General features: G+C 42.6%; 1 protein-coding gene across 5 annotated transcripts in view; it reads left to right on the forward strand.

Moving 5' to 3' along the window:
- Positions 1-5053: 5053 nt before the first annotated feature.
- SIRT3 (sirtuin 3) overlaps positions 5054-26757 on the forward strand; it is a 103276-nt gene continuing 81572 nt past the window's right edge. For 4 of the 5 annotated variants that reach the window (XM_078771139.1, XM_078771140.1, XM_078771141.1 and 1 more), the window contains exons 1-4: positions 5086-5279; positions 19448-19592; positions 23920-24087; positions 26285-26517. In XM_078771139.1, coding sequence (XP_078627265.1) covers positions 5201-5279; positions 19448-19592; positions 23920-24087; positions 26285-26517 — 625 coding nt within the window. In that variant the 5' untranslated portion in view covers positions 5086-5200. Of the gene's footprint in view, positions 5280-19447; positions 19593-23919; positions 24088-26284; positions 26518-26757 lie in introns of all 5 variants that reach the window. The other variant, XM_068109962.2, reaches the window with a different exon arrangement.

Genomic DNA, 26757 nt, shown 5'->3' on the forward strand with positions numbered 1-26757 from the left:
TGATCAAGGACGTGCACGTAGCAGGAATCCGAGGAGCGTATCTCAGGATCAGCGAGGCAGAGAGAGCGAGGCAGAGAGAGAGTCAGCCAGCATCTGCAAGAAAACGTCAGCCTGCCAGAGAGTCTATATGCAAGAGCCTGGCGCGAGTCAGAGAGTCTATATGCAGGAGCCTGGCGCGATTCAGAGAGAGAGAGAGAGAGAGCGGGGAGTCCGGGCCGGGTTTTATAGCCCCCTGACACCCCCACTCGAACGTTCCACGGGCCTCCATTGGCCGCCTGGGGTCACGTGTCGTGACAGCCCCTTATTGGTCACCCTCGGCCACTCCCTTCAGCTCCCATTGGCTGTTCGCTGCTCACCGGCCACGCCCTCCAGCTCCCCTGGGGGGGGGGGGGGGGGGGGGGAGTTGCCTTTATGTACAAAGCTGCAACAATACATTTAGTCACTGAAGTATATTGCTTTATTCTATCAGGTGAGCACCCAGGGGTATTGCCCCTATTTTTGTATATCTAATCGAGGCTCATGGAAGAGCTAGTACTCGTAAACTGAACAGATCAGAACATAATAGGCCAATTAGGATTAGCTCTTGGACAGACTGATGATTAACTCACCACCTGTATGTGGACCTTGGTCAGGCTTTTGAAGACCTTTTCAACTTTAATGACACATTCATCTCTGATGCAACAATGACTAAATAAACTTTTCTTCCATTTAAATTCAGCAATTGGTTAGAAAAGGGGCTCTTTAGAAGATAAATTGAAGCAACATAGTACTGCAGTAGAAAACCTCATGTTGGTTTAACGGTTAAAGTGGCTGGCTGAGATCTTAGGGTCCTGAGGTCGAGTTCCTGTAACACCGTTGAATTAACACCAGGTGGGTTGACTCAGCCTGTCATCCTTCCGAGGTCGGCAAAATGGCACCAGTTGACTGCTAATGGGGGCATTGCATCAGCAGCATAGCCACGCCCCAAAACTGATGCAACCAAGCAGCCCCAAGGTGCACATGAACCACTACTACAGTATAAATCGAAATTGTGGTCTTGGAATATGGGATCACCTGTTATTCCTCAGACCGCAGCATTCAACATGGACCTGATTTGTACCAATCAGTTTGTTCCCATGGTGGATACTTCATGATTAACGAATTACTGGAATTATTTGTCATCAGATTCTCAATTTTTCAAGACTTTTTTCAAGGTTTCAAGACTCAAGAACATGATTTTTGACCATGGGAAATTCTCCAGGGAATACGTTTATGACAAAATGAAACTTCCAAAAAATATATAAAAAATGTTCCCGCCGTTCTGCTCGGTAAAATGTTACCTCCACCACCAAAGGTAGATGGAGGTTATGTTTTCACCCGTCTGTCTGTCCGTTTGTTTGTAAACAAAATATCTCAAAAAGTTGTGGATGGATTTGGACGAAACTTGTTGGACAGGTTGTGTGTCTGACGAGGAAGAATGGATTCGACTTTGGTGAAGATCCGGATCCAGCTAGTATAATTTTTGAAGTGATTCTTCACCATTGAGTGATATGGCCAACCAGGTGGAGGTATGCTCTCTACTGAGTACCGTTCTAGTTGTTAAATGGAATGTCAACTTTTCCCACACTCCTTAACCTAAAATCATGGATCGGTTCCTGAGATCGTCCCCAATCGACAACCAAGATCTTTTCTAACCCCCCTCCCCACCTTCCCTCCATTTTTTTTTTTTTTTTTTTTTTGTATACAAGATCGAGGCTCGTGTAAGAGCTAACATTAATAACCAAAAAAATTAATCCTTCCCTCCATTAATCCTTCACCATTAATCCTTCCCACCATTAATCCTTCCCACCATTAATCCTTCCCACCATTAATCCTTCCCTCCATTAATCCTTCCCACCATTAATCCTTCCCACCATTAATCCTTCCCTCCATTTTTTTTTTTTTTTTTTTTTTTTTTTTGTATACAAGATCGAGGCTCGTGAAAGAGCGAACATTAATCACACAGAAAGACAAACAGACACATAAAACAAATAACATCGGGAGCGGTAGACAAGATGGGGAGAGAGGGGGAAGGACACAAACACAACATTTGAGAGCAGGGACCGAGAGACATGGAGACATCGAGAGATCTGTGGGAGGGAGAGGGCTTTGGGGGGGAGGCATGTGAAGGGGGGGAGGCATGTGAAGGGGGGGAGGCATGTGAAGGGGGTGGGGGGGTGGGAGAGGTATAAACATATGGACACTGCCAGGATTTCCAGGAAATAAGTTGGAATTTCAAACAAGGTGGATCTGGGGTGAATTAGTGGGGGTAGAAAAGATCAAGGTTATGGATGGGGGAAGATAAGAGATGGTGGTGAACAGCTGTTTTAAAGACCTGGAGGGAGGAGAGGGATTGAAGGGAGTGTGGGAGTTTGTTCCACAGGCGGGAGAAAAGAGGAATGAAAGAGTGAAGGTGAGCAGAGAGCTGAGATTTCGGCAGTTTAACCATCAGAGGGTTGCTGGCAGATCTAGTGCGACCTGTAGGAATATTTGGGGGACAGAGCACAGAGAGAGCTGGGGGAGCAAGGCCGGAGAGGAGTCGGTAGAAGACAGAAAGACCACCTACCTGCCTGCGGTGAGTGAGTGAAAGGCCCTCAGAGATAGCTTCATCGCGGGAGATTCCAATGATTTTGAAAGCTTTGGATTCAACAGCGTGAAGCCGAGCCAGGTGTGAGGCAGGAGCACCAGCCCATAGGGGAGAACAGTATTCCATTGAGCTGCGGATGAAAGCCTTGTAAGTGGTGAGGAGCTCAGGTGTGCCGAGGAAGGACTTCGCACGACGGAGGATGCCCAGTCGGCGACTGGCTTTGGAGGCCAGCTTGGAAATGTGGTTTTCCCAAGAAAGATCATGGCAGATAGTGAGACCCAAAAGCTTGAGTGACAGAACTTCTTGGAGAGGATTGTTGAGAAAGTAGATGGGAGGGTTGTCCAGTCGATCTTTTCGGAGAGACATAGTAAGAGAGTGAGATTTGGCAGGATTGAAAGACATGTTCCACTTGTTTGACCAGTCTGTGATTTTGTCCAGGTCTTCAGAGAGTGAGGAGGCTGCAGACTGCCGATCTGAGGGAAGAGGAATGGAGCGGCAGAGAGTGGAGTCATCAGCAAAGAGATAGAGAGGATTTTCCAGAGAGTCAGAGAGATCATTGATAAAGACCAGAAAAAGCACAGGGCCCAGCACACTTCCTTGGGGAACTCCAGCCTGAACAGGAAGGGGAGATGAGAGAAATCCATTCAGGGCCACACGTTGACTACGACCAGAGAGGAAGTCCGCAAGCCATGCATGGAGATTTCCATGGATACCATAGGAGGAGAGTTTGGTGAGCAGAGCTGGGTGCCAGACCGTATCAAAGGCCCTTGATATGTCAAGGGAGACAGCTCTGATTTCCTGTTTGGCATTGAGGACCTCCATCCATTGTTGAGACAGCAGAAGCAGCATGTCCAGAGTAGAGTGACCTGGTCTGAAACCAAATTGATGATCAGAGATCAAGCCATTGGAGAAGAGGAAAGATTTCATATCCGAAGCAATGATGGATTCCATGACTTTGCTGATAATTGGGAGCAGGCTGATTGGTCTGTAGTTGCAAGGATCTGTTTTTGCACCTTTTTTGTGTAAAGCGGTAATGTTAGCTGATTTCCAGGATGCTGGCAGATGACCTTGAGCAAAAGATAGGGTGAAAAGAACAGAGAGAGGGTGAGATAGAGCGGCAGAGCAGGATTTTAAGACCCGTGGGCTGATGCCGTCTGGTCCAGTTGCAGAATCAGAGTCGAGGTTTGACAAAAACTCCTCCACCTTGTCAGGAGAGAAGGACACAGAGTCCAGGAGCAGTTGGGTTCGACTGGGAAAGGTGGGAACAGAGAGAGATGGGTTTGGGACTAAGGATTTCGAGGCGAACACAGAGTTGAGGCATTCGGCTTTGTCACGTGCGATGTCAACTGTGTGGCCATTTGAGGTAAGGGAGGGGATGGAGGGGGAACAAACACCAGAAACGGATTTGACCAGACGCCACCAGGATTTGGAGGAAGGAGACAGGTTTGAGAGTTCATTCTTGAGTGAGGAGAGATAGTGCTTCCTGGCACTCCTGAGGGTAGACACACACTTGTTCCGAGCTTGGTGGAAGGAACTGAGATTTCCTTCAGTTGGATTAGCCTTCCAAGAGGCAAAGGCAAGTTGTTTCAGGGCAACTGCCTCACCACAAGATTCAGTGTACCATGGACGGGAGGAAGGGTAAGACAATTGAAGGCGAGATGGGATAAATCTGTGCATGAGAGAGATCAGTTTGCTTTGGAAGAATTCCCAGGAAGAATTGATGTCAGAGGCAGTGGAGATGGGAGACCAATCCAGACGATTGATGGCTGCTTGAAGACCGTCCCAGTCGGCCTGAGTGAAATGCCAGACTCGTCGACGCTGAGGAGGCTCTCTGAGAATGGCCAGAGAGATGTCCACTTTGACAAGCACATGATCAGAAGAACCGATTGGAGCAGAAGAAGAGCAGCAGACATTAGCAGGGAAGTTTGTCATAACCAATCCATTAATCCTTCCCTCCATTAATCCTTCCCACCATTAATCCTTCCCACCATTAATCCTTCCCTCCATTAATCCTTCCCACCATTAATCCTTCCCTCCATTAGTCCTTCCCTCCATTAATCCTTCCCTCCATTAATCCTTCCCACCATTAATCCTTCCCTCCATTAATCCTTCCCTCCATTAGTCCTTCCCACCATTAATCCTTCCCTCCATTAATCCTTCCCTCCATTAATCCTTCCCAAGCTCCCACCTCTTACCAAGTTTCCAGTTTTTCCTTTCTGAAAATTTCCTTTTGTGTCCATCTTGTGTCCTCCCTCACCCCTCATTCTTCCACACATCCCTTATTTGTCCAAGTCCTCCTCTATTTTGTCCCTCTCTTTCTGCTATTCCTTTTGTTCTGTGACATCCAGATCGTCACATTTCCATGAGCCTGGACTTTGTCTACAAAAAGGAAGAAACTCTGCTTGACTTGCCGAGTCGAGCCTCGCATGTCGAACATCGTGACGACCAGGTGAGGGCGCCATCTTCCCGGGTAGACCACCAGGTAGGCCCGAAACTGCCCCAATCTGTCCGGACCCGCGTCACGCCATCGCGCGAACCCCATTTGTGTTTTGTTACCGACAAGACTCTGCCACGTTCACGCTGTGATAGCGAAACATGGCCGTCCAAGCCGCCACCCGCGGGTACATGAGGTGCCTGGCGAGAACGAGCAAGTTGACGTGGAATTCGGCGCCAGGTAAGAACAGTGGCGGTGCCTTCTCAAGCGAGTCAAATTATCAGGTGTTTGTGCGACATTTTAATGTTTCTCATCAAACTTCCTGTTGTCCATATTCGTCAGAAACAGCTGAATATATTAAATTAAATATAGTATAAAACAACACACCGCAAGGGCAGGTAGCTCCTGTGCTAACAGCGCTCTGAACATTTTTACATCGTCCGAAAGGTAACACCACTGCTAACTCACTAAACAAGCAAATGATTGATTAGATACATGTTTAAGAGAGAAAGCCGGCTAACCATACTCCACATACGTATTCCAACACTTCCGCTATTCTCCTCAGCCCTGAGCACTTTCAAAACGGATTTCACAGCATGTTGATGACGTCATACGAATGACGTCGACCGAGGTATTAATACATTTTAAATTCGTGAACCAACAAAAGAAGGCGGGAAAATACTTGTTTGCTGCAAGAAGGAACACGTTCTCCCTCGGGAAGGTCAATGCTGGTTGTCCCGAGGGAATCTGTTAGGGTTAAAAAGTTATATTTTGAGGATATGGACTCAGATGACTCGGATATAGAACTTCCAGATATCCCATATCAGTTTGGTGGAGACAGGACAGACAGCACTGACTGATCAAGATTGACAATGTTCACAGGTATCCCATATCAGTTTGGTGGAGACAGCACTGACTGATCAAGATTGACAATGTTCACAGGTATCCCATATCAGTTTGGTGGAGACAGCACTGACTGATCAAGATTGACAATGTTCACAGATATCCCATATCAGTTTGGTGGAGACAGCACTGACTGATCAAGATTGACAATGTTCACAGGTATCCCATATCAGTTTGGTGGAGACAGCACTGACTGATCAAGATTGACAATGTTCACAGATATCCCATATCAGTTTGGTGGAGACAGCACTGACTGATCAAGATTGACAATGTTCACAGGTATCCCATATCAGTTTGGTGGAGACAGCACTGACTGATCAAGATTGACAATGTTCACAGGTATCCCATATCAGTTTGGTGGAGACAGCACTGACTGATCAAGATTGACAATGTTCACAGATATCCCATATCAGTTTGGTGGAGACAGCACTGACTGATCAAGATTGACAATGTTCACAGATATCCCATATCAGTTTGGTGGAGACAGCACTGACTGATCAAGATTGACAATGTTCACAGGTATCCCATATCAGTTTGGTGGAGACAGCACTGACTGATCAAGATTGACAATGTTCACAGGTATCCCATATCAGTTTGGTGGAGACAGCACTGACTGATCAAGATTGACAATGTTCACAGGTATCCCATATCAGTTTGGTGGAGACAGGACAGACAGTGATCAAGATTGACAATGTTCACAGATATCCCATATCAGTTTGGTGGAGACAGCACTGACTGATCAAGATTGACAATGTTCACAGATATCCCATATCAGTTTGGTGAAGACAGCACTGACTGATCAAGATTGACAATGTCCACAGATATCCCATATCAGTTTGGTGGAGACAGCACTGACTGATCAAGCTTGACAATGTTCACAGGTATCCCATATCAGTTTGGTGGAGACAGCACTGACTGATCAAGATTGACAATGTTCACAGGTATCCCATATCAGTTTGGTGGAGACAGCACTGACTGATCAAGATTGACAATGTTCACAGATATCCCATATCAGTTTGGTGGAGACAGCACTGACTGATCAAGATTGACAATGTCCACAGATATCCCATATCAGTTTGGTGGAGACAGCACTGACTGATCAAGATTGACAATGTTCACAGATATCCCATATCAGTTTGGTGGAGACAGCACTGACTGATCAAGATTGACAATGTCCACAGATATCCCATATCAGTTTGGTCGAGACAGCACTGACTGATCAAGATTGACAATGTTCACAGATATCCCATATCAGTTTGGTGGAGACAGCACTGACTGATCAAGATTGACAATGTTCACAGATATCCCATATCAGTTTGGTGGAGACAGCACTGACTGATCAAGATTGACAATGTCCACAGATATCCCATATCAGTTTGGTGGAGACAGCACTGACTGATCAAGATTGACAATGTTCACAGATATCCCATATCAGTTTGGTGGAGACAGCACTGACTGATCAAGATTGACAATGTCCACAGATATCCCATATCAGTTTGGTCGAGACAGCACTGACTGATCAAGATTGACAATGTTCACAGGTATCCCATGTCAGTTTGGTGGAGACAGCACTGACTGATCAAGATTGACAATGTTCACAGGTATCCCATGTCAGTTTGGTGGAGACAGCACTGACTGATCAAGATTGACAATGTTCACAGGTATCCCATGTCAGTTTGGTGGAGACAGCACTGACTGATCATGATTGACAATGTTCACAGGTATCCCATGTCAGTTTGGTGGAGACAGCACTGACTGATCAAGATTGACAATGTTCACAGGTATCCCATGTCAGTTTGGTGGAGACAGCACTGACTGATCAAGATTGACAATGTCCACAGATATCCCATATCAGTTTGGTGGAGACAGCACTGACTGATCAAGATTGACAATGTTCACAGGTATCCCATGTCAGTTTGGTGGAGACAGCACTGACTGATCAAGATTGACAATGTTCACAGGTATCCCATGTCAGTTTGGTGGAGACAGGACAGACAGTGATCAAGATTGACAATGTTCACAGGTATCCCACATCAGTTTGGTGGAGACAGGACAGACAGTGATCAAGATTGAGAATGTTCACAGATATCCCATGTCAGTTTGGTGGAGACAGGACAGACAGTGATCAAGATTGACAATGTTCACAGGTATCCCACATCAGTTTGGTGGAGACAGGACAGACAGTGATCAAGATTGAGAATGTTCACAGATATCCCATGTCAGTTTGGTGGAGACAGGACAGACAGTGATCAAGATTGAGAATGTTCACAGATATCCCATGTCAGTTTGGTGGAGACAGGACAGACAGTGATCAAGATTGAGAATGTCCACAGGTATCCCACATCAGTTTGGTGGAGACAGGACAGACAGTGATCAAGATTGAGAATGTTCACAGATATCCCATATCAGTTTGGTGGAGACAGGACAGACAGTGATCAAGATTGACAATGTTCACAGGTATCCCATATCAGTTTGGTGGAGACAGGACAGACAGTGATCAAGATTGACAATGTTCACAGATATCCCACATCAGTTTGGTGGAGACAGCACTGACTGATCAAGATTGACAATGTCCACAGATATCCCATGTCAGTTTGGTGGAGACAGCACTGACGGTGATCAAGATTGACAATGTCCACAGATATCCCACAATCAGTTTGGTGGAGACAGCACTGACTGATCAATATTGACAATGTCCTCAGATATCCCATATCAGTTTGGTGGAGACAGCACTGATTGATCAAGATTGACAATGTTCACACATATCCCATATTAGTTTGGTGGAGACAGCACTGACGGTGATCAAGATTGACAATGTCCACAGATATCCCACATCAGTTTGGTGGAGACAGCACTGACTGATCAAGATTGACAATGTCCACAGATATCCCATGTCAGTTTGGTGGAGTCAGCACTGACGGTGATCAAGATTGACAATGTTCACAGGTATCCCATATCAGTTTGGTGGAGACAGCACTGACAGTGATCAAGATTGAGAATGTTCACAGGTATCCCACATCAGTTTGGTGGAGACAGCACTGACAATGATCAAGATTGAGAATGTTCACAGGTATCCCATATCAGTTTGGTGGAGACAGCACTGACGGTGATCAAGATTGACAATGGTCACAGGTATCCCATATCAGTTTGGTGGAGACAGCACTGACAATGATCAAGATTGAGAATGTTCACAGGTATCCCATATCAGTTTGGTGGAGACAGCACTGACAATGATCAAGATTGAGAATGTTCACAGGTATCCCACATCAGTTTGGTGGAGACAGCACTGACGATGATCAAGATTGAGAATGTTCACAGGTATCCCACATCAGTTTGGTGGAGACAGCACTGACAATGATCAAGATTGAGAATGTTCACAGATATCCCATATCAGTTTGGTGGAGACAGCACTGACGGTGATCAAGATTGACAATGTCCACAGGTATCCCATATCAGTTTGGTGGAGACAGCACTGACAATGATCAAGATTGAGAATGTTCACAGATATCCCATATCAGTTTGGTGGAGACAGGACAGACAGTGATCAAGATTGACAATGTTCACAGATATCCCATATCAGTTTGGTGGAGACAGCACTGACGGTGATCAAGATTGAGAATGTTCACAGATATCCCATATCAGTTTGGTGGAGACAGCACTGACAATGATCAAGATTGAGAATGTTCACAGATATCCCATATCAGTTTGGTGGAGACAGCACTGACAATGATCAAGATTGAGAATGTTCACAGATATCCCATATCAGTTTGGTGGAGACAGCACTGACAGTGATCAAGATTGAGAATGTTCACAGGTATCCCACATCAGTTTGGTGGAGACAGCACTGACAATGATCAAGATTGAGAATGTTCACAGGTATCCCACATCAGTTTGGTGGAGACAGCACTGACAATGATCAAGATTGAGAATGTCCACAGATATCCCATATCAGTTTGGTGGACACAGCACTGACAATGATCAAGATTGAGAATGTCCACAGATATCCCATATCAGTTTGGTGGAGACAGCACTGACAGTGATCAAGATTGAGAATGTTCACAGGTATCCCATATCAGTTTGGTGGAGACAGCACTGGCAGTGATCAAGATGCCATTATATGTCATAGAATCAAAGTTGTGGTATCAAATGTTACAGTACTTCTCAGTACTTCTCAAATGTATAAGGACGCAGTTTATTCATCCAAGTCTGATATTAAAATAAAGTCTCACATATGCACTTCAAACAAAAGTAAATGTAGAAATTTGACAATTTTTCTGACGCGCCGGATATATATATATATATATGTGGGCTGCTCTACCATACAGTAGTGCCTGCTGCCACCACCGTTACCCATTTTGATTAGGATCTGCTAAGGTTTACACCTGCAAATACACCAATTATGACATTTACTAACTAGTGTCTTTGTAATGATCCACTTGGGCTATTGTACTTGTACAGGCCCTCCAATTTGAATTTGCACCAAATGCAGCGACATCTATCGCCAGAAACTAAACCCCAGTGAGAGTGACGGGAGGCCTGCCCGATGCCCCAGCCATCATGGCTTTTGTTTGCCCCGCGTGATTAATTGCCGCAGTGTCTGGAATCCGAACTGCAGAGTTTGGTGGAGCAGGGAAGCGGGGGGTATAGGTGGCACAATAGGCCCCGGTGGCATTTGAACTTCAAATATTACTTTCAGCACAGCCCGTTACACAGCGGAGCTTTACTGTATGTGCATGCATGGTTTTTGGACGCCTAGGCCCTTATTATGTTTGCTTTGGCATCAATGGTATACCCGTTAGACACCACTGCTTGTGAATGTTGTTATTTTCACTCTGGATAGGCATGGTTGTCAAGTTTCTGCTTCCACAGATACACTCAAGTGCTTTTCGTGGGGAAGCTTTGGTCACTTGAAACAGTTTTGCCCTAAAAACAAGGAAAACGAGTGTACAAGGCCAGTCTCAGAATCTGTACCAATTTGCGATAACCTGGCAAAGGTAACTCGAGCTGTCTTTCCAGTGTTTCCCCCATCAAATCCACTAAGAGACAATGTTAATGTCACGGATGAACATGTGGAGAAATGGAAACGATGGATAGCTTTAGTCACCAGAAATCATAAATCGAAGACGAGGAATAATTCCCCAATTTCTCACAAGAAAGCTTCTTGAGTAGGATGAAAATGGATTCATTGATCTGCAAGCTCTTCAGGATGAGGATGTCAGTAGTGCAATGGATCAACTCGACTAAGGTGACTCAAGTGCACCTTTGCTTGTTAAGGAGGGTTTACCGAAGATACAAGCCAGCAACATTAATAGTCCTCGTCATGAAGTAGATCCTAGGGAGCGAAGTGGTCTTCTTCATAATGGTAGAAAATTTGAAGGCAAGCCTAATGGAGATGAACTGCCTATATATATGAGTCTGTCTCAGGTAGCAGTGATGTCAGCCCGGTTCTTGAACCTCTCTGTGTGTCATTAAGTGATAATTCTAAACCCAGTAGAGTGAGTAGAGAGGAGGACTTGGTTTATTTGATACTTCCAAAACCCCGTGTGATATTGTGGTTTGAAAGGAGGATTCGGCTCTGACGAATCAGAGGTGGATGATATTGAGGCCTATGAGACCTACAGTACTTCTCAGACCTATGAGGCAAAAGTCAATCCCTTGGATGACGAGCTTAAGGCCTTTTTAAGAGAGTCTTATTGTAAGGAAAATGTAGATCTTAAGGATTTGTTTTCAGATCTTCCACCTTAACCAAAGTCGAATCGACTTGTTCTTTTTACCTAACCAACTCACCCACCAAGTTTTGTCATAACTAGTCCACAACATTTTGAGTTGTCGTGTTATACATTGCTTTTGGTCCCAATCTGCCTGTGCCGAAGCTGAAGCTATAAGGTCTGTTTCCCACGTGTTTTGTAGTGTCTTGGATAGTTTATTTTTCAAAAACGTAGACAGGGAGCAAGAAAGTTTCTTCCATATCTGTTTCATCCATTCTTCCAGATCTTGTCCTCACTTTGAAGGAATGCATAATCAAATAATGGGATAAAATTTCAACTGTGCTCGTCTCGTCAGAATTTTTTTTACGGCGTAGCCCATCGCCATCGGGCAAGGCCCTCTAGAACAGTGTTTGTCCATCTGTAAGTATGTATGTATGTATGCATGTCCCCTCAAATGTATACCAATCAGAGCTGAGGATATGGTCACATGACAGGGTGATGTGATTACATCTGATGTCATTACGGCAGTACGGCGGCTGAATCTCCACACTCCGGCGTTTTGATTCCAATTTCGTTCAGGCCGAACATATCGTCGAACCTGTCATACATCACAATCTGCATGCTCTATGTTTTTCATTCAGTGTGAAACACAAACAAACCGATTGTTAAAATGACTATCAAATATCGAAAGCATCGGCGTTACGTCTCTTCCAACAAAACGGTACGTATAGGCCTTAGGCTTCATGCCTCACCTTCGGGCCGTTTCGGACAAATTAAGCCCAGGTTTCTTAATACAGCAGTGTATCGTTTCAGTAGTATCGTTTTCGTAATAGTAAAAATAGTAATATAGTAAATATGACCATAACACTTTAATCCCAATGTCGTGAATACAAAGTTAATGGATTGAAGTGGTGTATGGTTCATGAATCAATGATAAGCGGTGTACGGACTAACCGCGGAAGTAAGGAATTCGCCTCGGTTTTTTGATGGCATGTTATTAACCCAAACATTGTGGGGTATATAGATTACAGTAGATCTTCCCTCAGTCCTGTAAGTAAGACTTAGCTCATGGAAGTTGGGATTCCTCCAAATTTCTTTGTTTAATGTTATAAACAGCATTAGTGACTGTTTAAAAAGCTAATGATATGTGTTTGTGGTTCATAATATTTTACAAGCCCGGCTACACCGCTGTTAGACTTTCAGTCTTGTTTTGAGAAGAAAGGTGCTTCCAACTAGAAGGTAACACTATATTTACTCTGCTAATCTGAGCAATAAGGAAGAGCAGACCCAGTTTCAGGTGACGTTTCACCCGCTTCACAGCAGGCTTCCTCAAGCCAATAGACACCAAACCTCAGCAATCGGCATATGTAAGGTTTTTATCGACAATGTGACCACTTCCGGTTACATGCCGGTGTGTGAGATCAAATTGAAGTGTTTTTTTATTTTGGAAAACCTCAATCAACTAAACATCAAATCGCATCATTGATCGGCTGCTCTGCTCTTTTTTTTGTTATCACTTACACATGAGCTGTTGGTGTATTTGTGTGGGTGAGCATGTCTGCGCTTATTGTTTTTGTGTTTCCGTGGCGCAAACATGGCTGGTTTCGTGTCCGGGTTAGATGCGATGAGGTGTGGGTTGTGTGATTATTGGAGTTTACGGACGTGTTTACGGTTTTTACATAAATTTTCATTGAGGTTTTTATTTCACAGTTTAGTTATAGAAATTGCAATTTTCAAATGCTAGATATCGATTGAGGTTTTTTTTTCACAGATGCGTTTGCAGTTTTTACGTAAATTTTCATTTACAGACGCTTTTTTTTCACAGACATTATTGTCATACTTATTTCACAGTTTACAATTATATAAATTATAATTTTCAAATGCTAGATATTGATTGAGGGTTTTTTATGGATGCGTTTAGCTTTTTTATGTAAATTTTCATTTACGGATGCTTTTTCTTTTTTTAATTCACAGACATTATTGTCGTGCTTATTTCACAGTTCACAATTATATAAATTACAATTTTCAAATGCTAGATATTGATTGACGATTTTTAATGGATGCGTTTAGGTTTTTTATGTAAATTTTCATTTACGGATGCTTTTTCTTTTTTTAATTCACAGACATTATTGTCGTGCTTATTTCACAGTTCACAATTATATAAATTGCAATTTTCAAATGCTAGATATTGATTGAGGGTTTTTTATGGATACGTGACTGTTTTTTACGTAAATTTTACGACACCCGGAATCAGCTTTTAGCTTTTACGACATCAGCTTTCTACGACACCCGGAAGGTACCGGACATTATTGTCAGTCAGTCAGTGAGAAAGTGGTTGTAAAGAGCTTTATATATCACTAGTGGGGTATGCTAACACATTGTGTAAGCAATAACAAACCGTGCATAATAAATAGAAGCTTTACGATTATAGGCAAACATCACTGACCTGCTGCAAGATATCAATTTAGGTTTTTTATTTAGTTATTTTATGGACGCGTTTACAGTTTTTACGCCGTTTAGTAATGCGGGCTGGAACAGCGTTTGTCTGTCCTTCCGGTGTATGTATGTATGTATGTCACTTCCACCAACATTTTGCAGGCTTATTCCATTTAAAATTCGCTTTCTCTGCAACTGCTGGTCTGATTGACACGAAATTGTCACCAATGAAGCGCCTCCTCCTGGAGAATTTTATAATGATAATTATGACGTCATCGGTTACGTGGTACGTTCGCCATCTTGGAAAAACCGAAAAACGTTGCACCTCTATCTTCGAAACCGCTCCATGGAGAAAATTGAAACGTGGCTCATTCTAAAGTACTCCCGGTTGGGAATAAAATATGTTAATGATGATGTCATAGGTGCTTTCATTATGACGTCATAAATCGACAAGTATAACGCTTGATTCGATCAGTATGAACTTTCTAGAGCGTGAACTAGGGATAAATTGGATTACGTTCACGGAGTTGGTCTGTTTTGTTTCTGAAAACCCACAGACCCATGTTAGTATTGTCAAAACTGTCATTGGATGGAAAGTCCGATCAATTTTTTTAAAAGGCAATGTTTTGGCACAGCTATAATGGGCTCAATGGCCTCCTCCTGTTTCGAGTTTCCTCGTTATTCCTTGTTAATGTTTCGCTTCCATTCCACTTGCAAGGATTGACACACAGATTTATAGAGCTGTAGCGAAGGTTATCAATTGGCTGTGTGACGTCATGAGCTTACCTTCACCGAAGGTTCTAGCACATTCTGTATTACTGTATTACTTCACTTCTGATCACGTCCAACAAATAAATAAATAAAATAAAATCCGCTTTCGATTCCTACCAACCAGTTTTTTAATCACCTCCAACTTGCCACGTATGGTGATGTTTACCGGTTAATTCATGCTCCGTAGATTCTGTGAAGTTTGGCCAATTTGGCTGAATTTTGCCAAGATTTCCATGACAACGACCATGTATTCGAGAAGGGTGACCCCTTGCGCATCCCAAACTCAAAATGATGGTCTGTCAATTCCATGATAAGTTAATGTTCCCTTTGGAGGGAAGACGAGTTTAACAAACGAAATTGTACTTTTGCTTCAACTAACAAATAATTTTGGGAAAACACGAGATACAACTTGAATAAAAGTGATCTAGACATTACCTGTGAACTCCAAAGTCTTACATCAAGCTCTAGAGAGTATTGCCGTATTTGGCAATTATCCAAGCAACAAAATTTATGACTCCATTGCCTTTCTGCCAAAACCGCTCCACTTTTCAAAATGAACCCCGTCACATTGTTATGCAACACCCATTGCCAGGCAACCACACTGTGGATGCACCCACCGATTGTCTCTTGGAGATGAGATGCAAAATTCCTCGCAGAAATGAATAATATCCTTATTCAGACTATACCTTGTACATACTCAAACTATACAAACGTATAGTTATAATTAGCAACTATAAAGCATCTGAAAATGCAAAGACCATCGTTCATTTGTATCAGACGGCTTCTTCTTCTTCCGCATGCTCAAAATAACGAAAAAAGTTCTTTTTAAAAAATACAAAATGAAAATTGATGATTTTATGCAACCATGACCTTTGAGCTTTAGAGTTAAAAAATAATCAACTTCTAGCTTTTGATTGGTGAACCATTCTGTGACCCAATATGCAAATTCTTAAAATTTCAGGTCAATTGGAACGAAAATTGATGATTTTGTGCAACCTTGACCTTTTGATATAAAATAAACAATCGACTGATACCCTTCGATTGGTGAACCAATTCAGTGACCCGATATGCAACTTCTTAAAATTTCTGGTCAATCGCATGAAAATTGACGATTTTATGTGAACTGACCTTTGACCTTTTGACACAATTATTAATTTGCGTTCTCCGTATTATCATGACAAGCAACAGTACCTGCCCTACGGGCGGGGCTTCAATTGGGAAGCCAAAATGAAAAGGCAAAATATCAGAAATTGAAGGCTTTTCTTAATGAACGATCTATATAAACATCCGTTAAATCATATCACACGCAAATTTCAATAAAAGCCACATCACTGTTCATGTCGGTAAATATTATTCCATTGTGTTTGGAAAAACTGGAAAACTGGAAAATTGGAAAAAGTGGAAATTGGGAAAAAAAATTGGGAAAACTATAGAGCCTATTTTACTCCAGGGGGTCCCAGGATTACCCACCCAAAATGTCGTTGCGATCGGTTCAGCCGTTTTTGCGGTACCTGGGAACAGACGGACAGACAGACAGACATTTGGTGAATTATCGTAAGATAAAGCTTTGGTGAAAATTTGATGTCAAAACTGAAATGGTAAAAAAGAATTACTCCCATCACTGTCACAAACTTCAGGAGTGCTATCTGTTTCTCTCCTAAGATTTTCAAATGTGATGCTCTGGTTTGATTCTTCTTCTCCTTTGCTGCGAGTGGCATTATTTGGGTGCGGCCTTGCCACTGATGCAGTGCCCCTTGTAGGTTACACAGGAATTTGGAATTTGTTCCATGGTGGCGGCGTTACCTTCTCTACTGTTCACGAAGGACACCGTGGGATCTTTAACGTCCACCAACTAATTCCGGCAGACGGGACGCCCGGTTTAACATCCATCCAGGACTCTCTGATGAATCACCCTGCGAAACACCAGGATGATAGTTTGTAGCTGGTCGAGTGTACGTAGGCCTTCCTCTAGGTCTAGGCCATCCGGCCAGTCCTCGGTTTGATAATTATCTGATTAACAGATTGGCCTCTTCGTGTTCCCCTCTAACTGACTGACTAACGTGACTCCCCATGTGAAATATTTTATTGCTAAATTTAACGTCGTAGGTCACATGGTATGGCAGCTATATTGAATTGAAGGGGAAAAAAAATTGGACGTCATTTTCTCCGAAACCGCTCAACGAAAGAAATAAAACTTGGTATATGTTATCAACTTCCCATGGGGGTATGTATATACAATGATAACGATGATGTCATCGGAGAAGTGGCATTCCAGCCATAATTGGTTGAATTGAAATTCATATCCATAAAATCTGAAACTTCATATGTATGACCCGATATGAATGAAGAGTTATATTTATGACGTCATATGTCACAGGGTATGGCAGCCATATTGGATTGAAGGGGGAAAAATGGACATCTTTTTCTCAGAAACTGCTCAAAATTTATTTGTTTTTAACTTGTCATATGTCATCAACTCCCCATGAGGTATATAGGGTGGTAACGATGACATAATTGGTGAAGTTTCCGTCGTGCGAAGTTTCCGTTGCTTCGCAATCCTCCGTCGTGCGAAGTCCTTCCTCGGCACACCTGAGCTCCTCACCACATACAAGGCTTTCATCCGCAGCTCAATGGAATACTGTTCTCCCCTATGGGCCGGTGCTCCTGCCTCACACCTAGCTCGGCTTCACGCTGTTGAAACCAAAGCTTTCAGAATTATTGGAATCTCCCGCGATGAAGCTATCTCTGAGGGCCTTTCACTCACTCACCGCAGGCAGGTAGGTGGTCTTTCTGTCTTCTACCGACTCCTCTCCGGCCTTGCACCCCCAGCTCTCTGTGTGCTCTGTCCCCCAAATATTCCTACAGGTCGCACAAGATCTGCCAGCAACCCTCTGATGGTTAAACTGCCGAAATCTCGGCTCTCCGCTCACCTTCACTCTTTCATTCCTCTTTTCTCCCGCCTCTGGAACAAACTCCCTCACTCCCTTCAATCCCACTCCTCCCTCCAGGTCTTTAAAACAGCTGTTCACCACCATCTCTTATCTTCCCCCATCCAAAACCTTGATCTTTTCTACCCCCGCTAATTCACCCCAGATCCACCTTGTTTGAAATTCCAACTTCTTTCCTGGAAGTCCTGGCAGTGTCCATATGTTTTATACCTCTCCCACTGCCCCCTTCCCACGCCCCCCCCCAAAGCCCTCGCCCCCCCCCCCCAAAGCCCTCGCCCTCTCTCAGATCTCTCGATGTCTCCACGTCTCTCGGTCCCTGCTCTCAAATGTTGTGTTTGTGTCCTTCCCCCTCTCTCCCCATCTTGTCTACCGCTCCCTATGTTATATGTTTTATGTGTCGGTTTGTCTTTCTGTGTGATTAATGTTCGCTCTTTCACGAGCCTCGATATTGTATACAAAAAAAAAAAAAAAAAAAAAAAAAAAGAAGAAGAAGAAGAAGAAGAAAAAAGAAAAAAAAGTGGTATTGTAGCCATAATTGGTTGAATCTAAATCTTTATCCGAAAAATCTGAAACTGCAAAAATCTGATCTATGACCCGATGTGAGGGAAACATTAAATGTATGATGTTCATAACATGTGCAAAGAAACTATGTGATATAACACGGGTATATGGGCTGTAAAGCAGTGGGTCATAATAGTAGCGTGTTCAGTTAACAATTGTATTTTTGTATTGAACACGCAAGGCGAGGCTATGCACTCCACAAGTGCCGTTCTAGTTCTGCATGTGATGTATGTACAATCTCCACCATGAGCCTTCGAATACTACATAAAGAAAACAACTCTATAAGCAACCCATGACCTCCCCTCAAGTTAGTCAATTGTTGTGACTCAGACATGTTTTCATGATGGTGGAGGAGTTGTCTCAGAGGATAACAAGTGCATACAGCTGTGTTTTACCATATGTTAGCCAAAGTACACTTTCCAAAATATACCTTGGTACTTTTTACATCCACATATATACAAGTATATGAGATGGCCAGCTTAAATTGATGCTTACCGTCATTCATGCTGTATCTTATACACCACCTTATTTAACATGTCAAAGTAGTGAAAAATAGGTCGTAAATTAAAAAAAAAAAAAAATTCTCGAAGTTTACCGCCATTGATACAGTGTCTTTTACACCACATTATTTAACACGTTACATTAGTTAATTGTGCCTGTTGTTTGTGTCCTTTATGTGGTCCTTAAAAACTGTTTTGAATGATTTTCAATTTTACTTGACTGCCAGGCAGACAGACAGACAGACAGACAGACAGACAGAGTAAAACATTTATCTCACTCCTCTCTGCACATGTGCAATTGGGACAAATTCAGAACCAAAGTACTGATAAACTATAGGTTCGTTCTTGATTCATGTTCCGATTGGTGTTCAAAATATAACATTGAATTGAAATCAAGTTGTTCTTCAATCATAAATTGACGTTTGTGGACAGGCAGAAGTGAAACTATTGCTTAGCCCCACTTTTCGCTTTGCATGCGTGGAGTAACCAGCCTTTCAGAGGTTCACCTGTCAATACGGTTTTCTCCCCTGCTTCAGAATGTTACTTATTTGGACAAATTGTTATACTGCCACAATATTTAGGTTGCGGGCAAAGAGCTCCACCTGTGCCATTGGCGATGGCAGCGAGATGGACAAAGTTTGCATCTACCTGCAGCTTCCAGAACAAATGGTCCCATCGAGCGAGCATCTGCAGCACTCAGTCCAGGAACGTCACACTCGGCACAGGGTAAGTCTGTCACTCCAGGAAGTTATTTTGCTTCAAAAGGAGAAGAGCTCAAAACTTTTTTGAATTCTAAGACTCGTAGTGGAGCTGCCACACACACACACACACACACACACACACACACACACACACACAAACACACACACACACACACACACACACACACACACACACATCTCACACATCTCACACATCTCACACATCTCACACATCTCACACATCTCACACACACACACATCTCACACACATGGATATAAAGATGAATACAGGAAACACAACAAAGGACTGTTAGATGAGACAAATACAACCACTGAGCTTGGGGGAAGTGCTGTCACTTCCTGGGGCACTCTGGGTACCAGCAAAACGACAACAATGTTGCCACCGTTCTCACCGCACTCTGAGGGGCATTCATCTGAGGATTTCCTCCTCACTGTGGACGGTGGATGCCAACCTATGGGGAGTGTCAATGCTCCTATCCTTTTCAATGCTGAACATCAACCATTTTTTAAGTCTTTGGTATGACATGGCCGGGGTTTCAACGACTGACCTCTCAGACCCATGGCGGACGCTCTAACCATAACTAGATGGTATTCATAGAATACTTACACTGAGCAGTCAACTTATTGCGAGCCAACTCTTCTGTTTTTGAACATTTTTTTTCTTTGATCCAATATGGCTGCCAGACCACGTCAGTGATGACATCATAACTTTATATTCTCCAATATAATTGTTGCATAGATCACGCTCAATAAATTTCAAACTGATCAGACTAAGCGTTGTCCCTGTCGAATTATGACATCATAATTATGGCACCAATGACATCATCGTTAACAACACCTATTCCCCATATGGAGTTCTTTACAATGAGCCACGTTTCAATTTTTCCCATGCAGCGGTTTTGGAGATATAGAGGTGCAACATTTTTCGGTTTTTCCAAGATGGCGCCTGTACTACATGACATATGACGTCATGATTATCATTAAAATATTCGAAAGGAGGGGGCGCTCCTATGGTGAAAATTTCGTGTCCATCAGACCAACAGTTGCTGAATTTTTTTAAATAATGATCGATAAGTGTTGTACTTGTCGAATTATAACGTCATAACGAAGGCACCGATGACATCATCATTAACATATCTTATTCCCCATGGGGAGTAGTTGACAATGAGCCAGGTCTCAATTTTTTCTGTGGAGTGGTTGCAGAGATATAGAGGTGCGAAGTTTTTCCAATATGGCGCCTGTACCACTTGACCAATGACGTCATAATAATCATTAAAATATTCTACAGGAGGAGGCGCTCCTATGGTGAAAATTTCATGTCAATCGGGCCAACATTTGCCGAGAAAATGAATTTTTAGAATGCAAACACGTCCGGCACACGGCACACATACGTACGCAACTGAATGCTTAACCCCGCTTTTCGCTTCGAGAGCGCATGGTAATTACACCATTGATTCAGGTCAACCGTGTAAGCATCCGGTCGCATGGCGTTCACTGCACTCTCCCCAATATGTAATTGCTGTAATTGTAATTTATCGCTGTAATTATCTGCGCACAAAATGTAAATACGAGTGCCTTGTGGTTGTGCAATGGGGTAGATATAACTACTCTTTCTGATCGTGTTATTCCAAAGAGTTTTATTATGCAGATGATTCTCATTAAGAGGAACAGTTTTTGAGATTAATTTTTTTTCGCAAAAAAGCAAAGGGTAATTCTGGAGAAGTCAATCCCTCACCCCCATCCCTATGGCGCGCCAACTTATAGGATGACAACTCATGGGGTTTGGTCGTGCTCTATCCTCTAAATGCTGAACATCAAGCGAGGAAGCAACATGTACCACTTGGTGAAAGATGTTTTTTGTTTTCTAATAATTGGTTATGTTAAAGTTGGGGGTTATTGTTGCTGAGTTGATACTGCGGCGTACCTTGTGATCAACATTGTAGAACATGTGGTATATTTTTACAACAGTTGGCCTATGCTTCAGGAATAGCGAGTTTAATGAGATATCAATCAATTAATGTACCTGCTAGTATTAATCGTCTGTGGTATGTGTAATTTGTGATACGTACCAAAACATATTGAGGGATCAACATATTGTTGATCTTTTACGGAGTCGCCGGAGGCATTATGTTTGCAGGTTGTCTGTCCGGCTGTCCGTGTTCGTGATAGGTTTTCGTTATCGTGATAACTTGAGAACGGCTGGAGGGATCTCAGTCAAATTTGGTGCAGGTATGTATAATGAGGTAAAGAGGAACTGATTAGATTTTGAGGTCATGAGATCAAAGGTCAAAGGTCAGAGGTCATGTTCGGTAAAAATCCTGTACCGTGATAACTTGTGAACCAGTGATGGGATTCTCACCAAATTTGGTACACTTATGTAGTATGATGTAAAGATGAACTGATTCGATTTTGGGGTCAAGAGGTCAAAGGTCAAAGTCTGTAATACGTGTATAACTTGAGAACAGCTGAAGTAATCTAAAAAAAACTTGGTACAGGCATGTATAATGTTGTGAAGATTAACTGATTAGATTTTGGGGTCAAGAGGTCATGTCAGGTAAAAATGTGATAACATGTGAACAGCTGAAGGGATTTAAATTAAATCTTGGTACAGGTATGTATAATGATGTAAAGATGAACTGATTAGATTTTGGGGTCAAGAGGTCAAAGGCCAAAAGTCAGAGGTCATGTTAGGTACAAATGTGATAACTTGTGAACAGCTGAAGGGATTTAAATTAAAATTGGTACAGATATATATATATATAATGATGTAAACATGAACTGATTCAATTTTAGGGTCAAGAGGTCAAAGGTCAGGGGCCATGTCAGGTAAAAATGTGATAACTTGAGAACAGCTGAATGGATTTAAATCAAACTTGGTATAAGTATAATAATGATGTAATAATGTGGGCGGAGACATATCAGTCGATGTCGTGACGTCGAAGAGTGTTGTTCTAGTTTATTATTGATACAATATTGAGGTTAAAGGAAAACCGAGATAGTTGTGACTCTTTAATAACTTGATTTGTGTTGATTAATCTGTAGATTAATGGTGAATACTTCAGATGTCACTTCAAAAGTTTTCCTGAGTGGTGGGCGGAGCTTCCATGAGCCACACCATTCTGAAGAGGATTGTATTTGTTTATAATGGTAACAGCATCAAAGTATAATCTACCATATAAAACACAATGTCCGTTTGTGTGTTTGTACAGATGTCTGTCCCCATTCGTAAGGGTAGGTTTTGAAGGGCCAATCTTTTAACACAAATGTGTGTTCACTACGGTGTATTTTTGAGGATAAAACAAACTCGAAAAAGATTTTCCATAAAAGAGTAATTATGTCTCTTCTGTTGGAAATGTAGACGGTGGCTTGCAAACCGAGCCTCAAGGGCGGTGTACAGAAGTATTTTTTAAAATAACAATAAATATAAGACGCAGGGAGGTGAAATTCGCTGCACGTGATGGGAAACTCATGCAGAGTAAACCGAGTGTTCATTTATGTCTGTAGGTTGTCTTATAGATAAAGAAGATATAAGCACAGCTGAGACTAGGCCGAGGCTTCAGACTTTGACACGCTCACGAGGCTGCACCGTTGAATAAACTGGTCCAACCCGTCACTTTTGACGGACTTTTTACTAGTTTGCAATACATCCACCACCTCCTGATTACCACATTCTTGGTGGGGTTTGTTGACTGTGGTGGGTTTATAGCCCAAGTCTTTCACGCACCGGCTGCCCAGGCCAGACATTCGATGAGAGGTCATTTGAGGATAGGAATCAGCAATTTGTTCAGTGTATCAGTGATAACTTGTATTTTCTTCGTGAAGGACACATATACACTTCGTGAAGGATCTTTAACATCCACCATGTTAGCAGACAGGACACTTGGTGCCTACGAAACACCATTCTGACTGGTTAAAGTGAGGTAGGCAATTGAAACCAGGCAAAATACCCCAATGGTAACTGCACTACCTCTGTATACCATCCTGCTGGACTTCAGTAATTCAGACAAAATTCCAAACATCCTGTCTTTCCTCATTGTCAAGCTCCCTTTATGCAAATCCTGGCAGACTTGACCCCTGTGGGGGTTTCGTTGGGATTATAAAGGATTGAGTGGATTAGCTGAGATTATATTGCAGCAATTTTCACTTTGCTTGAGAATGGCATGTTTTGTCTGATAAATTAATTATTCCCAATACTGAAAACAGATGCTGCCATTCACCAATTCCTGAGCTAGACTGAAACATTGCCTTGGTTTTGTTTTTAACCCATTACAGTCCTAAAAACGAAATGATTTCTGGGTTTTTGTTAAGTGCTTCTGCACTCTCTACTACAGGAGTGCCGCTCGTCCATTTTGTGGCACATCAGGAGCTGGGGAGGTGATCGTGAAGCATTTACATGAGCTGTCCGATGTGGCTGGATTGATCCGTAAGGGTCTCTGCCACCGTGTGGTGGTGATGGCCGGCGCGGGTCTCAGCACCCCCAGCGGGATCCCCGATTTCCGGTTGGTGCTGCTTCTACACAAATTTTATGATGATTTGTAGGGGGGTTGATGTTTCCCAGAGCCCCAGAGTGTCACAGGGAGGACAGGGGCGGAGAGCGGAGGGTGGAGGATGTCAGAGTTAGTCACGTGACACCTCGATTTTCATGGGTGCAGCCACATTTGATTTCCCTTCACCATGACAGGACATTTCAATTGAGAGCAAACGTTGCTTTTGATTGAATTCACCTAAACTTGGCAGAGGTGCTGTTCAAATCATTAATTTGAAGCTATGAGAGGTCATTTAAAAAAAAGGAGAAAGCAGTAAGTTTAACTCAGAGTTTGTATAATTTGGAGGGAGCTGAAGGGCAGCACTATTTCATTGACCGAGCTGTCGGAGGCCACCAATTTTGTTTTCACCCCAAAAACCTTTGAGAATGGAAGCTGATCGAAGTTTTAAAAGGGCAACACGGCTCTCATTCACAGAGTTATCTATTTTTTTTTAGGTTGGGGGTCAGGAAGAGCGTCACCGAGCATCATGGGAGGGGTAGGGGTAAAAAAAAACTGCCAAAAGTCACTTATTTTGTGTACAGCCCCTTATGATTTATGATAAGAAATTGCTTGTTTTCACCTTCTCAGTCCAAGACTTTGACTGGTATGGTTTTCCAAAAGAAATTAGATTAAATACCATTATCTATAGACCTAGAGCCAAAGAGCCGAGTTTTTCCAGTCCGTTGGAAAGATAATAATCCATTTACTTTTAACCAAAAATTGTTACTTTAATCACAAAGTTGCCTTTTTTAAAAGCCCGTGCTTCCACGATTGAAGAAGAAGAAGCAGGATTCAACTTTAATGTAGTGGTTGGAACATAATCATTTATCACTACTAGCAACGGTACCCGCCCAATGGGCAGGGCTTCAATTGGGAGGCCCAAATGAAAAGATAAAATATCAGAAATTGAAGGCTTTTTTAATTTTAAACGATTTATATAAACATCCGTTAAATCATATCACGCGCAAATCATCAAAATCTAAACAGTATTTGTAGAATTTAAATAAAAGCCACATCACTGTTTATATCGGTAAATATTATTCCATCGTGTTTGGAAAAACTGGAAAATTGGAAAAATTGGAAATTGGAAAAATTGCAAAAACAATATAGCTTATTTTACTCCAGGGGGTCCCAGGATTAGCCACCCAAAATTTCGTTGTGATCGGTTCAGCCGTTTTTGCGGTATCTGGGAACAGACAGACAGACAGACATTTGGTGAATTATTGTAAGATTATTATTATTATTATTCTGCTTCCAGTGAGGTTCCCACTGGAAGCCTATTGTTCTTGTAAGGATTATTATTCTCACACATTTTGTGGAGACTATTCCGAGAAATAAACAAGATGGACACGACTAGGAGTTTCAGCAAAGAAAATGGAATTTGAAAAAGGTGGATTTGGGGTGTATTAATGGGGGTAGAAATTATCAAGGTTTTGGATGGGGGAAGATAAGAGATGGTGGTGAACAGCTGTTTTAAAGACCTGGAGGGAGGAGTGGGATTGAAGAGAGTGAGGGAGTTTGTTCCAGAGGTGGGAAAAAGAGGAATGAAAGAGTGAAGGTGAGCCGAGAGTCTTCATTTTGGCAGTTTAACCAGAATTGGACAAATGGACCGTGAATTCAACTTTTAACTCATGTAGCCAAAAAATATATATATATAATTATATTTAAAAAAAAAAAAAAAATATATATATATATAGATATATATATGTACATACTATCGATAATTATGAGAGTTATGATGATTATGTTGGTTTACAAAGAACCAGATTGGGTGGTGTAATGGTTAGAGCATCATTTAAGTTTGGGAAGTCGGTGGTTCAAATTCCAGCCGAGTCGCACCAAAGACTTAAAAATGGTACGTGCTGCTTCCTTGCTCGACGCTCGGCATGTGAAAGGATAGAGTATGGAGAAACAGTGTTGGGGAGGCAATAGTAATCACCCAGATATAACCTTTGCCAAGAAACTGCCTCGTCAGCAGTCAGCACCAACGCTCTGTGAAGAGTCGGGTATATCAAAATGGAAATTTACAAAGGTAACATACCTGGACACAACAAACAATGGAATGCTAGAGGGTTGGGTTAGATTGGGTCAATGGGGGTCGAAAAGGTATCGGGTAGGGATGGGGGATAACGTGCTTCTCTTAATTTCTCTGCAATGTTTGATTCATCAGGAGCCCGACTACAGGCCTTTACGACAACCTGCAAAAGTATAACCTCCCATATCCGGAAGCCGTTTTTGACATCAATTACTTCCTGCAAGACCCACGGCCATTTTTGAGTCTCGCGCGCGAGCTCTACCCCGGAGAGCGGAGGCCTAACTTGGGACACTACTTCCTGCGGTTGCTGCACGAGCGCGGCCTTCTGCTGCGCCTTTACACACAGAACATCGACGGCCTCGAGAGGGGTGAGCGCAAGCACTCATTCGGCCATCTTATTTATTAATGGTGGACAGGTGGTATTTGGAATAAGGCAGCTTCCAATATTTTTTGTTCCTGCATATATTTGAGTATCTGCTGAATTGAATGTTCTTTGTTTGGACTGTGTTACATTACTTTGTAAGGCATCCAAGCTCTGCCCTGAGGCCAAACACCTGTTAAAGGCTTTTTAGTGTTATGATAATTTTATGCTAAATACTTACTCAAAT

This window comes from Myxine glutinosa, chromosome 1 (genome assembly GCF_964187855.1).
Source record: "Myxine glutinosa chromosome 1, kmMyxGlut1.1, whole genome shotgun sequence".
Lineage (NCBI taxonomy): Eukaryota > Metazoa > Chordata > Myxini > Myxiniformes > Myxinidae > Myxine > Myxine glutinosa.